General features: G+C 36.7%; 1 protein-coding gene across 1 annotated transcript in view; it reads left to right on the forward strand.

Moving 5' to 3' along the window:
• The window catches only part of rmc1 (regulator of MON1-CCZ1), a 41,673-nt gene that overhangs the window by 21,234 nt on the left and 4,033 nt on the right, over window positions 1-16,406 (forward strand). Inside the window, exons 12-17 of the mRNA XM_028803676.2 lie at window positions 1,147-1,200; window positions 2,579-2,707; window positions 3,580-3,686; window positions 9,568-9,687; window positions 12,272-12,349; window positions 14,806-14,910. Of these exons, the coding sequence (XP_028659509.1) occupies window positions 1,147-1,200; window positions 2,579-2,707; window positions 3,580-3,686; window positions 9,568-9,687; window positions 12,272-12,349; window positions 14,806-14,910 (593 nt within the window). The remainder of the gene's footprint in view (window positions 1-1,146; window positions 1,201-2,578; window positions 2,708-3,579; window positions 3,687-9,567; window positions 9,688-12,271; window positions 12,350-14,805; window positions 14,911-16,406) is intronic.

Below are 16,406 nucleotides of genomic sequence, written 5' to 3' on the forward strand. Positions count from 1 at the left end.
TTATGAACCTGATGGCAAAGATATAAATGTAGTACAAGCTTCTGAAAGACTTGTTGAATAAAATATTAAATAGTAATATTGTCAAATAATACAGTGAGAAAATCTTTGACTAAAATTATGTAGACTGTTTTTACCAAGCAGTGCTACAATTATTATTATTATTTTTTTTTTATATACTACATTTGATATGAATGCAGAGGTATCCAATCATTAAAGGATATATGAAAGGTAAGATAACATCAAGAAAGAGAGAAACCATGCAACAGATTTATAACTTGCCAGCTCCCACCCTTCCCATCCAACCTCAGCCCATACAACTTGATCAAAATTAAACTCCATTCTTGTGTTGTTGTTCTTCCTGAAGCAACCCTCATCTAAGAAAGAGACTGGGGGGACAAAAAGACAGAAGGACAAAATAAAAAAGCAAAGTTAAATATAATAAACAGACACCCCACAGTTATTGTAGTCTGCATCCAATGAAGCAATATGTTCCCAGTTTAAAATCGTCTTGTTAGAAGAATTATTTATTCATGCTTCCGCTACGGCTAGCATGATTACTTTTTTTAAAAGTGGTATTCGCTGGATTCTTTCACATAGAGACCAACAAGATTTTGGCATCAGTTGAACATAACGAAGTAACTATATGAAAAATAGAAAAGGAAAACGTAGAGACATCTAAAAATATTGAGGAAAGCAAGGAACAATTATATTTAGAATAGTGGTAAAGAATAGCCAAGGGAGGATAGGCCCAGAACATGAGAAAGAAATTTTCCAAAACGAGCAAAGTTCACAGAGCGGGTCTGACTTCAGACCTAGTGAACAGTGCAGTCTAGGACTAAAATAAGTCCTGTGAACAAAACAATATTATATGTTCTTAGAATTTTTTTCTGAGATAATCATGCCGTTTTTAAATATAGTACTCCAGCGGATTCAGTTGAGAGAGATGGTGAGAAACTCCTTTCTACATCCAGTTTCTATTATTAAAGGGTATATCTACTGATTAAAGGAGTAGTTGAAATATGCCTGATAGTTATTTATTTATGTATTTAAATTAATTGAAAAACTGGTATCTGAAATTTTGATAATTTTTTCTTTTAAGAATTTCTGTTGTAATTCAAAATAATCCTTAACACTTTCTAAATAAAGATTCTTCTACTTGGAGTGTCTTCCAGCCTGATATTATCATCAGTGCCAGTGAAGGTAATATTCATTCATTGTGATTTGATAAACAGTTTTTGAAGTGAGCATGGAACTAACCTTAAAACTATAATGTTACTATTTTACAGGATTTTTGGGTGACCATGAGTAATAGCTGCCAGAGCTACAGTTCTTGGAGTGTATTTTTTCGAATGTAGATATTAAGCAGATTGGGAGGATATATAGTTTTAAAAAGTAAAACTGTAAGTTAAATATGACTTGATTATCAGCAGAAATCATAATGGAAATTAAGTCTAAAATTTCAAAAGGGATCAATGATTTTACCCAGACACACAAAGTGCTTGTTATAAAGAGATGAAAAATGTACAAATTAAGACAGAAGAATACCTGTTATCTCCCTGGAATTATTTAAACATATATTCCTGTCCTTGTTTTTCTACTAGTTTGTTTTGACTGATTGTCAAGCCAGGTCTCCCATTTATCTTCCAACTCACCTCATAATTGCAGACTCAGGAGTTGCTTGGTCAGACAAAGATCTTTAAATTCTGCTCAGTTTTTAATTTGGTCTGAGCCTTCAGAAACACATTTTGAGTCGGTAGCACTGGGTCTATAAAATCCTAGGATTTCAAGGCAAATGGCCTGTGTTACTCAAGGAACCACAGCTGCCAGAGTCTGCTTTTTAAATAAAAGTTTTAGAAGTATTTAAACCATTTTCACATGTAGATGTGCATCCTTGTCACTAATATGGGTTCCTTTTTATATGGTTCCTGTTGGGTACTTCTTTTATTCAGCGCCCCTTCTTTCTCAAGCTAGCTACTGTTAAACTGGCGGGCTAATGAGCTTATATTTTTAATTCTTACATTTAGTTTCAGTGTATTTAGCGTTATTATAGTGAGGACTAATATGAAAACACAGGAGTAATAAAATAATAATTCTAGCAGGGTGGTACATAAACTAAATGCAAGTTCTTTCATTTCAGTGAAATAGATAAAAAGTGCAGGTTTTAATTGGATGTGAGTGGTGGGCCTCAGAAAATTCAAATATCATCAGGAAACGTTTTAAAAAATGAGTGTCTAAGGATATGATTATTATAACATGAGAAATAAACAAACATTAGTTTTCAATAAAAATAATAACATTTTAAGCTTGTGTTTGCAATAATTTGATAAAAATGTTCTGAAATTACAGCTGCACTATTAGTATGGTTTCTATACTATTTATGGGATAATTATTGTATAAAAAGGATGTAGGTACAGTCCCAGGAGGCAAACATTGATTTATGTTTCTCCAAGTCAGAGAGAGAAGGGTAAACTTTTAAAATAATTCTCAAAGCGTGATTGGTTTTTGAAATGATTCGTCTCCTATTAAACCTTTTATGAAAGGTGCGTAATTATTCATATCTTCGATTTTTCTTATTTAGGCTATCTGTGGTATTTGCAAGTAAAGTTGAAACCTGCTCTCAGGCTTTTAAAAGACAAAGGAAGGCTGATGGACTTCCTTCTGCGGAGAAGAGACTGCAAGATGGTGATCCTATCTGTGTGTTTCCAAAGTAGGTGATTTGTGCTTTTCTTGCAAAGCACAATGTAGCACACTGCTGTATTTTTAGGACTCAATATGGCACCCAAATCTAACTCCATTGCTGGCTGTCCTCTGTTACATAGGGTTCAGCACTAGAATAATCCCTTGGAGAATAATTACTGCTCCCGCCATTTGTTGTGGGCCATACCCTAGACAACTGGGTTTGTGCTGTGGAGCAGAAGTTAAAACCTTGGTTTATAAATGGAAACATGGGCATTTTGGCATTGGTTTCTTGAGTACGCCTACATCCTAATTTGTGGTTGATTATTGGTGCAAACATTTATCTATCAAGGTTGGTAAAACTATGTCCATAATTCTCACTGACCAAGGTAATAAACCGCACAAGTCCAAGACATAAGTGTCATTTGTCTTAGATCTGTATGGTGGTATTGGATAGAGATTCAGAGGATACATTCCACAAAATCCACTATAGCACTTCCACAGAAAAACTCACACTTGATTGCAGTAAGGTGTCAAATGACAGTATGAGCGGGCTGCTTCTTAGCTTTGCAGTTGCAGCTGACTGTGTCACTTGCAATGCCACCTTGTCCTGCTTTACTTTAAATCATAACAATTGTCATGTTTGTTTCAAATTGATGTTTAAGGTGTAATTTTGAAGTTATGCCTCTTTTGTGGCTATGGACAATTCAGATCAGAAAAGTTGGACTGTACTGTATTGTTGAACAATTTTGTTTTTAATAATGTATTCAGTTCAAATTACATATCCTTTGTTTGTGGACCATGTAAACATTTTCTACAAACAGATTCCAAAGGGGAATTCAGCTTTAATAGCTGGAGTGTGTAATTAAATGTATTATTTTGTTGTGCATTTTCTTCTTGTAGTGTTAAATGGAGAAGAGAAAGACAGTCTTGCAGTTATTGCAACTGTGTTTGATAAACTGAACCAGGTGTACAAGGAGTTTCTGGAGATGGATCAGAGCTACACTATGGTGGGTAAAATAATCATGATTATTTCTGAACACTTTGCTTCTTTACATGCTTGCATGTGTTAAAAGATCGATCTGGGATTACCTCCAGGGTTCATAAAACAGGGACATAAAAAGTATACTTCACTGATTTGGACCAATACTAGCTGTAAATGGTGTTTGAGGTCTCTCCACTAGGAGGAGGCAGTGTTCAGTCATTTTTGCTCTGCTCCATTTTTTTTTAAGTTTCCATTTAGTTATGGTAGGGTAGGTTTGGATTGTCCAGTTGAGCATGATATGTGAACATGTCAGTAGTGTATAAAAGATCACAGTAGTTTATTGTTGCAATAATCTTATTCTAAATCTCCTATGGGATTTTTCACACACACATTTTGTTGACTGCTTCCTGTCCATCTGATTCCAACAGATTTATTTTGCAGGTGATATTGGTTACCGACCTGTTACACTGGAGAGGCTGGTGTACCTAATAAAGGAGTCACTCTGGTATATTACTAGCTCTTTGTAGAATTGAACACTATGAACCTTTTTTTTTTTTTTTTACACTTCCACAAAGTTGTTACTTGAACCAAGTGGAAGGACATTGACGATTGAAGTTTGGAAGAAAATTGAAAACCTGTTTCGCTATGAATTGTTTAATTTGAATCTCAACCCACATCAAACAGACACACATTTTACAGCATTCATATTTTTTTTGTGCCCTTTAATGTTTTATCTGTAATTAGAACTCATAATAGAATTCCATTTTAGTAGCTGTAGTACTCTCCTATGTGTTGGATAGAGAAAAATTCTCACTTCCATATCCGTTCAACAGGCAACAGTTGCCACTCTCTTGTGCCATGATAAACATGAATGTATCAACATAGATCATTTCATGTTATTTAAAAGCCTAGGGGGCTTCACCCCCTGCTCACTTCGCTCGCCAACCCCCATGTTTGGTTTTCCGGATACACACTTTTAAGATTTTTTTTTCTTTGATTTGTTGCTATTTTATTAGTTTCACTTTTATTTCAGAACTTCTGTAAAAACAATATTTGTAATCTTGCGAGTCCCAATATGCTGAATCTTTTTAATGAGGTCAGGATAGGTTTCTCTGTTTGGAATTTCAGCACAGACAAAACGATCTACATCATCAGCAGTTAATTTTTTTTTACAAAGTAAAAAAGTAAGTAGAGTTCTGCATTGGACTCCTGTCTGTAAAGTCGTGCTATTTTCCTCTCACAGTTCCAAAAGTACATGGGGTTACCAAGGTGATACCCCAGCTTTTGTCTAGGTTGTACAAGGGCTAGAACAGAATAAATCCTCAATACAGTATAAAAATTCTAGAAGTACGGAGTAGAATTTCACATTAGAAGATATCACATAATATGATTTGGATTTGTTTTAAGTCCTGGAGACCTCATTCATCAAGCTGCCTCCTCCATTTTGCCATTCCACATCTGAAATAGCGGTAATCCGATGAATGGACCCCTCATTCCCACGTCCCCATTCATCAGGGATGACTTTACCTTAGGCAGGCAATCTACAATTTAAAGAGATTATTTTCTTGTGAATTGTTAGATATGCATTATTTTCACTTGTACTTTAAAAACCTTTGTAAAAACAATACTTGTTTCTTTATTTCCTGCCCCGCGCGAGGTTACATCTCTTTCTTCCCAGACGTATAATACTGCTCGTGTTGTGAAGGGTGTTGCAGCTGAACGTACGCTAAGGATATGCCTTTGGATCATTTGCTGTCTTTTTGCTGCTTGCTAGCTGCCTCTTCTGCCTGTCGCATGTCGTTGTTTTAAGAGCTCGGAACACATGATGCTTGCCTGCCAAAAGCAATCCAACAACTGCTAGCTTAGAGGTCTGTTGACTTGTTTTAAATGATGGCTCACTGCCTGGTCTCGCGTGACGTTGTAAAAGCAATACCTGTCTTTTATTTCTGGCCACGGGCGTGGTTGAATTCTTTCTTGCAGGATGTATAACGCTGCTCGCGTTCGGTTGGGGTAGCTGCTATTGCAGCTTTCTCCACATGTGTATAGCGTCATTTTTTTTTTTTAATTTAGCCTTTCTAATTTCACTGGTTTCATAGTCTCTAACCTGCTCTGCATGTGTTTAGCGTCAACGTTTGTAAATGTCTTTATGAAGTTCTACTTTCTTTTACTCATTGTCTTTTAATTCTGAGCCAGATTGGACGTGCTTTTTTTTTCAATTCCACTTGTTCCGGGCTGATAATTACTTTCCTTATTCTCTGAATTTGCACCTCGATTATTCTTTTTTGCTCTTTTTTCTGTCCAACGCATTTGAGTCTGTTTTCTCCGCGCCCAATTGGACGTGCTTTTTTTTTTTTCCATTACACTTGTTCCCGCCTGATCATCACGTTCCTTATTTTCTAAATTTGCACCTAGATTATTGTTTTTCTTTTTAGCATTTTTTTCTCTCCATGGCTTTTGGGTCTCTTTTTTTTTCTCCGCACTTTTCTTTCTTCTTCGTTTAATCGTCGATGTTTCATTTCTACCCCGTTCATTTCATTTCTACCGTATTGACCTTATACACTTTTTATATGCACTGAAAGCCCTGGAGCTGTGTGTGCTGCATGACTGCCTTTACACTACTGATTTGTTTTTTTTGATATTGCTTGTAAGTAGGGTGTGTCTTGCAAGACTCTCGTTCTATATTCCCTTGAGACGCACCGTGGCAGGTCTCTTTTGTCTCGCGGGTCTTTAAATTATCTTCCGAGAAATTCACGTATCGTAGACTGTCAGAACAGGGGACAGGATTTCTTTTTATAATAGAGAGAAAACCTAAATTGGCTTACTTGATGTACTGCTTATCCTATGTTTCAGTGTTTCTTGTTCAAGTTGTGCACATTCTGCTTTCATGAAAAGGAGTCGTTTAAAACTGTTATTGTTTAATAGAGCGGTTTGAACAGTACTATTAATCTACAGGGGTCACACTGATTAGTACACTTTTATTTAAAGCAAAAAGTATATCCAACTAAAGTTTTCCCTTTCATTGGGACGCCACAAAGCTGAGCAAATCTTCACTAAATACAGTATTTAAGACTGTAGGTGCTACTTCTGTCAGTCTATGGGGTATCACAGTGTCTTCTGATTTTCTTTGCAGCCAGTCTCTTTCCTGGATGAATTCCTGGTTGTAATTGAGCCCTGATTTAATTAGACTTGCATTTATACAGTTTCTGCAGTCAGTCTGTAAATTCAGTATTTCATGGTAAAGCTAATGTTTCATACTTGATAAGTTACTGGCACTATGTATCTGTTAAAGCTCTATTTAAATGAAGAAAAGAGTTCTTTGAGTTAAGAGGTTTTGTTTATTAGCCATTTTGTAAAATGTAGTAAGAAGTTGGGAAATGAAGAATGCTTGCAGAAAATTCAATACTAAAACATAATATCTTGGCATTGAAAAATCATTTAACAAGTATTCATTTTTATTAGTTAGAAATATTATATAAAAAATAACACAAACAAAATCTTCCATTCACCTCCAAATATGATTACTCTATAGATTTTTGCTATTGTGTAAGTTATTTGTAAAGTGTAAAAAGTGTTCTTTTTTTAATATAAATTATTCAGACAAACAAACCACACTACTCCAATTAAAATTGCTTGCAATTAATTTTTTTCATAAATTGAAAAAATGCACACTTAGGAGTCATGCTTTATCTTTTTTTATTACTTTCTTAGTTAATACTGTCAACTTTCTACCACTAATAACTTACTAAGAAGGCTGTGCTATGAAAGTGTAAATAAAGGTGTTTTATTATGAAAACTGGCCTTGAAAGGCACTATACAAGCTTCCTAGGTTTTTTATTGGTAACAAGATGAAATGCCCCTAAACTGTACCTTAGCTAATCAATCTTGTTTTACATGTATACTCCTGATTACTCACCCGTGGAAACTTCAGCAATGACAGACAGCACTCGTGTAGGACCACAGCTCACGGTCTGCTCCCAATTTTCCACCACAGAAAAGTCTTAACAAGGACAATCTGCCCTTTTTTCCTGCAGGAACTGGGTTAGACAGAAACATTGCCTAACCCCATAGCAATGCTAGCGTCAATAAAAACAAGGTAGTTTTAGTGACACAATAACAAACTTTATTTCATCTATTTTTATTTTCAGTGTGTGGTAGAAATCAACATGTTTAATTAAAGTAAGAAACTTATCCTCTACTAGGACAAACTTGATAAACCTCTTTGAGTCAGGAACCAGGCAGGAGGAAACCTGTTCATTACATCTTTAAATATCTCTTCAGCAAATGCCGAAGAGGGAGCATTCATCACAGTAGTCTGTTACAGAATGGTCAAAAAAGTAAGGGCTGAGGTGTGTTTTATTAACAACTGAATTTGCATAGCAGTGTTGAATTAATACTTGCATATCATACTCTGGTTAAAAGACACGAGGTGCTTTAGCTTAAAGCACAAGTAGCATAAAATAAAAGTTTTTCTCCATTATATCCTTGTTCTTCAATATCTCTTGAATTCAGCTTATTCTGTTATGAAAACTGTGCATGTGCCAACTATCAAGTCTTACTAGGTGCATGAAAGAATATTACATCAGATAGTTTCTTGAACCATTCTCCTGTAACATTCTGCTTGTTTACTTGACCATTTCAGCAGACTTTTCATAACTTTTCTAAAACAAATGCTTATATATTTCAATGTGTACTGCAAACCAAAATACCTATTATTGCCTCCAAATTATTCTCTCACAAGTGAGTCCCAGAATTATCAAACACTAGGAGTTAAAATGGATGAAAACATAAAACCAGAACAATTCAAATCTGTGTCACACAACAAACTGTGTCTGGTAGTTGAGCAATTATAGAGTTGGTGAGTGTTCCAATAGAAAAACTTTTGCAAGTGGCAAATTTTATAAGGAGAGAGAACCTGAAGAGTGATGAGAAGGAGTACACCGCATGCTTTGCCTCAGGAGAACCAAAAAGAATCAAGAGAGAGAACCTAGAAGAACATAAAGAACATGTAGTGCTTTCATACTGTCCTTTATTTCATGCCTAGATTAACAGAAACAAAGCAATACTTGTGTCATGCTTAAACAAGAACAACTAATAAACTTATCAATGGTTTCATATTTCATATGAAATATTTCTCTAATATTACACTAATATACAAACTGAAAATGTTGCAATCGCATCTTCTGCAAACCTAACGCACTATTTTTTACTAATGCTTAAAGCTTGAGCAATTTGTTAATGATGACACTATATATGTGGATATTTGAAGGTGTTGTTTGGTGTTTGCATGTGTCCCAATATCCATCAACCTATTCAGCAGTCTGTTAGTGTACATCCCATCAGTTCTCAAGCTGCTTTGTCCCCTGGAAAACATTTAGTTATCCCAGTCATGATAAATTCTTCAGCTGTTTTTCTTCAGTTATTTTCTCCATGACTTCTACATTTGTCTGTCTAGTCACTTAAAAATCTCAATAATAATAAATAAATAATAATAATTCATTACATTTATATAGAGCTTTTTCTCAGTACTCAAAGCGCTATCCACACAGGGAGGAACCGGGAAGCGAACCCACAATCTTCCACAGTCTCCTTACTGCAAAGCAGCAGCACTACCATTGCGCCACCTGTGAGGATGTATGTATCTTACCTACACATCACACAAATATTATGTCTTATTTAACAAAGTAAAAAAAACACTATTTTCACCTGTACACAAATGGTAAGGGGATATGCTAGGTGTAGGGATGACTGTTGTATTTTGGCTCAAGAGAGAATTTTTTTGTTTGTTTTACTACTTTAAGATATTCTTTTATGCGTCACTGAAATGGCAGTTTGTGCTTTTACTAAATGTTTGTACTCTGCTGTAATAAATTTCTTACTAATTCATCACAGTTTGTTTTACTTTCCAGGCGATGGAGTCAGGTTTGACTCGTGGCAACACATCACAGAAGAGGCCAGTTCGCACACAAGCAGTCATTGACCAGTCGGACATGTACACACATGTGTTGTCAGTTTTTACTGAAAAGAAGGTAAGATTTCTAAGGAGAAAATGTATTCTTGCATTAAATACACTTTTTTGTTTATTTTTAAGTTAGAATTTCTGAAATTAGTAAATGTGACTGAAATCACTAAAACAGTATGACAGTTGATTTCAAATCACTTTAAATTAAAAGCATTTTTCAGAATCAAGATTTAAATTCTCATCACATACATACTGTGAGAGGATAGTGAAATTCTTTTGCCACAGTTGTGGGGAGGGGGAATGGTGGGTGTGGTGAAGCATGTACATGCAATAATACCTCTCTATTATAAAAGAAAATCTTGAGACTATTGGCAAGAGACTTTTTTAAGTCCCATCCTCCTCTCAGCCATTCAGGTTAAAGGCCCACGCCCACGGACCTCTCATTCGTGTGAATGCTTTTGTTAGACACAGTTCCTGCGCTCTCAGCTGTTATAAATTTTCGCGGTCAAATTGGCAAATTGGTTAAATGCATATCAATAGACTATTTTGAAACAGTTGGTGGTGATGTTGCGGTAGATGAAAACGTCAACTTAGAATATCTACAACCGTTAACACCGTCCGGTCTTCCACTGGCTGAATTATTGTTGAAAGAAGGATGTATCGTAATGTTATTGAGTAATTTTATATATGAGTGAAGGGCTATGCAATAGGGCAAGACTAGTTGTATTCAAAATTTGTCGAACAATTCTGACATGTAAAATTTTAACAGGCAACAAGAACGGTAATGTAGTACATCTTTTGCGGAAAATATTAGACACCAAAGGAGATCTTGATATGCCATTCGTATTAAAATGTTTACAGTTTCCCGTTAGAATAGCTTTTGCTATGATAATTAACAAATAATAGGGACAAACATTAGAAAAAGTCATTTTATTTATTAGAGGGAAAGAAACGATATTCACTCACAGTCAGTCATATGTTGCGTTGTCACGATGTAAGCCCAAACACGGAATCAAAATTCAACGTGATATTGACGAAAAGTTAATTTCAACTATTGTTTTTATTGAAGTTTTACAGTAAAAGTGTAAGTTTAAAAAGTATTTGTGTTAATTTCAAAGCCAAACAGAAAGAAAACATATAATGCAACGAATACCTCTAACGCAACATGAAACATAATTTTCTTTCAATTTATTACGTTTTACTATTTTTTACTGTGGTCAATTACTCACTGTAATCTTAGTTCTATTATGCATATGTAACATTTCCTATGAAAATAACAATCTGTTTCAATTGTACATCTGCTGCCCCATACATGAGCGACAGAGCCTCAAAGTGGCTAGAACGTAGCACCCGCCAGGGGGTTGGCGAGCGAAGCGAGCAGGGGGCAGAGCCTCCTAGTACAATAAGATGATGATGTTTAAATAAATACAGTAAATGGAGAAGCAGAAGATAAATACAGTAAATAAGAGTAAATAAAATAGTAGATGATAGTTACATATGCAACATACAATACAATTACACATAACCCAGCAGGTGGATACAATACAGGGCATGCAAGATTAGGTTACTGAGAGTTCGGTGACTTTTTATAGCATGAGGGAAGAAATTGCCCCTAAAGCAGGTGGAGCAAGTGGTGATGAGTGGGATGAGCTGGGTGGCTGTCATTGGAGATGATGAGTTCACCACTCCTCAGGTGCCTGGCTGAGTAGATGTTATAGAGCTATGGAAAGTCATCCCCAATGATTTTAGAAGCTGTACAGGCAGCCCATTGGAGGAGTTTGCAGTCCTGGCAAGTCAGGTCACTAAACCACACTGTAGTAACTGGTCAGGATACTTTCCATCAGTGCAGCGTAGAAGTTTAATTGTGTTATGGCTTCCACCCCAAAGCTCTTTAGCCTTCTCAGGAATAATAGCCTTTGTTGGTCCATTTTGAGAGTGCAGGCGGTGTTAACAGATCAGGAAAGGCAGTTGGTGAACCTGAAGCTGCTAAATATCTGGACGGGGGAGCCATTGATATGGAGTGCGGTGATGATTGTCTTTTTTTCTTTTTGAAGTCAGCAGTGCTCTCTTTTGGTTTTTAGCATTCATAGATTTTTGGCCCTGAAGTAGTGAGGGGTCAAGCAAAATGACACCTTTTATTGGCTCACTAAAAAGATTACAATATGAAAGCTTTCGAGGCAACTCGGGCCCCTTCTTCAGGCAAGATGTAATCAAAAGTAGTGAAGTGGTAAAGAAGTGGACAAAAGTGGAAGGATTACATTGACATTTTAAAAGGTTTTAAAATATGTGTGCAAATGTATTTACTCCATTTATTATATTAGAGGTAGGGTAGTTTAAGAGGTGAGGAGAAATGAAAATGTCCCCCTAGGCTTGTTGTAGCCACCAAAACACAAGTTGATCACCGTTTACTGTGAGTTTTGCATAAGCCCCCAGTCCAGCCCTTTTACTGTTCTAAAAGGAACCAGCAAATCAAAATCCACACTGTGTCCACAGTAATTTGTGAATGCTTAATGTTATGTTTCTCAGGGTCGTGTAATTTTGCTCCTGTGATTTTAACTTGTACTAAAAATAAAGTAGAAGCCCATGAAACCATGGAATGATTTCTTACTTGTATTGAAGTTTAAATATGATACATATTTATATTTGAACAGGATGTGTCTCATAAATTCATAACTGCTGTGTTGATGGAGTATATCCGGTCTCTGAACCAGTTCCAGATTACAGTACAGGTAGGGTGTATCCTTTTTAAAGTAATTCATTATCATCAAAGCCTGTAAGCAAAGTATGCCTGAGCTGACCAAATACAGTGATCCCTCGCTATATCGCGCTTCGCCTTTCGCGGCTTCACTCTATCGCGGATTTTATATGTAAGCATATTTAAATATATATCGCGGATTTTTTGCTGGTTCGCGGATTTCTGAGGACAATGGGTCTTTTAATTTCTGGTACATGCTTCCTCAGTTGGTTTGCCCAGTTGATTTCATACAAGGGACGCTATTGGCAGATGGCTGAGAAGCTACCCAACTTACTTTTCTCTCTCTCTCTCTTGCACTGACTTTCTCTGATCCTGACGTAGGGGGTGTGAGCAGGGGGGCTGTTCGCACACCTAGACGATACGGACGCTCGTCTAAAAATGCTGAAAGATTATCTTCACGTTGCTACCTTCTGTGTGCAGCTGCTTCGTGAAGTGACATGCTGCACAGTGCTTCGCATACTTAAAAGCTCAAAGGGCACGTATTGATTTTTGACTGTTTGTTTTTCTCTGTCTCTCTCTCTCTCTCTGCTCCTGACAGAGGGGGTGTGAGCTGCCGCCTTCAACAGCTTTGTACCGGCGGTGCTTCGCATACTTAAAAGCCAAACAGCCCTATTGATTTGTTTGCTTTCCTCTCTGTTTCTGACAGTCTGTGCTCCTGACGCGCACTCCTTTGAAGAGGAAGATTTGTTTGCATTCTTTTAATTGTGAGACAGAACTGTCATCTCTGTCTTGTCATGGAGCACAGTTTAAACTTTTGAAAAAGAGACAAATGTTTGTTTGCAGTGTTTGAATAACGTTCCTGTCTCTCTACAACCTCCTGTGTTTCTGCGCAAATCTGTGACCCAAGCATGATAATATAAAAATAACCATATAAACATATGGTTTCTACTTCGCGGATTTTCTTATTTCGCGGGTGGCTCTGGAATGCAACCCCCGCGATGGAGGAGGGATTACTGTATATACAAAAAATCCTGTTTTTCAGAGTAAACATTCTTTATTGACATTATTGAAAGTTGATTTAATAAAATGACTTTTCACTAGCTGAGTACACAAGTATCCTGTTGCTTTAGTCTGATATTTAAAATAATTCATACACTTTGCCTCTAAAAAGTTATTTACCTCTCCATGGTAGTTTTCACATTTTATTGTTATACAACATTCAATAACAGATTTCATTTGGCCTTTTTGACAGTTAGCAACAAAAAAAAAGACCCTTTAATGTCTAAGTGAAACCGGAACTTTGTAAAGTGATCTACACTAATTAATAATATGAAATGGGGGAAAAAAGATCTCACAAGTTTTCAAGTCAGTATTTAGAAGAGTCCGTGTGCACAGGTCTGTGTCAGCTTGGCACATTAACCTTGTTGTTTTTAAGCCATTTGTATGTAGCATCCCCACAGCATGATGCTTCTACAACCATGAGTCATAATGGGGATTGGGTGTTTTTTTGATCATGTGCAGTGCAACATGGCATCTGATAGTATTAGTCTAATGTCCAAAAAGTTGAATTTTGGTCACTTTGGACCACAGAACCTTCTTCCACCTGACTTTAGTCTCCTATGTGCCTCCTGACAAACTCTAGCTGAAATGTCTTTTTTTTTTTTTGCCACACCCCCATAAAGCTGTGACTGGTGACGCACCCAGGCAACAATTGTTGTCTACACAGTCTCTTCAGTTTCAGCCACTGTATCGTATCTCCTTCGCAGTTCTTACAGGTCTCTTGGCGGCCCCCCTCATTAGTCATTGTCTTGTTCAATCACTCAGTTTGTGTGGATGGCCTTCTCTAGGCAGGTTTACAGCTGTGCCATATTGTTTTTCTATATCTTACCGATTACTTTAACTTGGTATTCAGTGACTTGGATATTTTCTTGTCTCCCCTCTCATGTACTTTTCAATCACCTTTTCACAGAGCTGCTTGGGCTGTTCTTTTGTCCGACTCCCCAGAAGTTGTACCTTCTAGATAAGGTACATTTATACTACAGTAGTATTTGACTACAGATAGGTGATCTCTATAGCCAATCGCAGAGACCTGATTTCACTTTGATATTAAAGAGTCATCTTATCTATTGTCCAGTGTCAAAAAAGCCAAATCATATCCTCTGCGATTCAGTCTGTATAGAAATAAAATGTGACACTTCCAAAGGGGGGAATACTTTGTGTAGGCACAGTAGCAGGGTACTTTGAATAATATAAAACAGAAATTTGCTATTTAATGTAAGACTGTGCTAGTGTGCAAAATGGGAGAAATAGTACTTTATTGGAAGCAAAGAGAAGAGGTGAGTGAGGAAATGGGTGCAAGATGGGTTCCTAATGATAGGAAAATTTGGCTTAGAATGAATGTTATGCAATTTTAATAATTATATACCTGTATTTTGGCTGCACAAGTACTCTAATGGCCAGTGTGTGTGTTTTTTTTTGTTATCTTTACAGCACTACCTGTATGAGCTGGTCATCAAAACGTTGGTCCAGCATAACCTCTTCTACATGCTGCACCAATTTCTTCAGTACCATGTACTCAGTGACTCTAAGCCATTGGTGAGTTGATCTCCGTTGAAGTGCAGTGCTATCTTAGTTAGCCTTGTGAATTAGTAGTATACCGTAATAACTGTGTATGGTACTCATTACTTTGGAAATTTGCAAAATTGTTGGTTCCAAACACCGCTGATGTGCTTTAGTAATAATCAAAGGCCCCAAGATTTTTTTTTTAATTCTCTTTCTGTACAAATGGGGCTTCTGCTGTGGTCAATGTACTCTACTACCAGGATTTTGTACGTACACAGTAGTTATGGGGAAAAAATAAGTACATCCTTTGAACTGTTTGTTTTTTTCTTTTTAACATATGTGGACATACCTAGATTTGATCTTGATTTAAATAACACTCAATAGGTAAAGGTGATAAAATATAACAAACTTCATGGTATATTTACATGTTGTAGTCCATTGTATAATTGAAAGAAACATAAATGCAAACTTTGCATGTGGAAAAAGTAAGTACACCTGTACATTTAATACTACCTCAGATACCTAAAATTAGTATCCGGTATGCCAGATCAGGCACAAATGATCAGAACATCATTAGAGAGGCTCTTAGAGGACCCTGTCTTATTTAAACCTAAGATTTAATGTTTGATTTACTCTTTGTTGATGAGGTGCGTATTATTACCATGCCAAGATGAAAGAGCCCTCTGAGACCTGCAGAAAGAGGGTTATAGATGCCTGTAAGTCTGGGAAGGAATTTAAGAAGATATCCAAACAACTACCAGTGTCTGGAAGATAGTCTACAAGTGGAGAGGGTCTCAAACAACTGCCAACTTGTCCAGGCCAGGGCATCCCAGCAAGAGTACAATACAAGATGCTGAAAGGAGTCGCTAAGAACCCCAGAATTTCATCATGGGACCTTCAGGGAGCTCTTGCCACTGTTGATGTCAAAGCGCATGAGTCTCCCATTAGAAAGAAGCTGCACACATAGGAGGTGTGTCAAGAGGAAACCTTTGCTGTCCAGAAAGAACTTTAGGAAACGATTAAAGTTTGCCTGTGAACGCCAATGCAAAGACCAAGACATCTGGAATAACGTGCTTTGGACAGTCATGGCAAGGATAGTTATTTGACCACAGTACAAGAAGATCATGAGCCAAGGGTGAACTTAGTTTTTCCACAGACGGAAAGTACATACTTGTTCACTTTTCATTGAATAAATTATTGGAAAGTCAAATTTTCATTGTTTTCTTTCACAATTACATCACCTTTATTTAAAGATACCATTTAAATAACCATCAAATATTGACAGGTCCACATATGTTAAAGAAGAATAAACATTTCAGGAGGTGTACTTACTCTTTCATGTGACTGTAGATGAAATCAGCCTGACTTGTAATCCATTGTCAGTATTAAGTTATTTAAAGTCCTCCGTTTGCTTGTAAGCAGCACAACACATGACTTGAAGTTACTCAAGGTCATTTTTGGCCGTAGTCAAACTGATATTCTACTTTGCATGTGCTGCCTAGCTAAAAACCTACAGTCCATCACAGGTG

The sequence above is a fragment of the Erpetoichthys calabaricus genome, chromosome 6 (assembly GCF_900747795.2).
Source record: "Erpetoichthys calabaricus chromosome 6, fErpCal1.3, whole genome shotgun sequence".
NCBI lineage: Eukaryota > Metazoa > Chordata > Cladistia > Polypteriformes > Polypteridae > Erpetoichthys > Erpetoichthys calabaricus.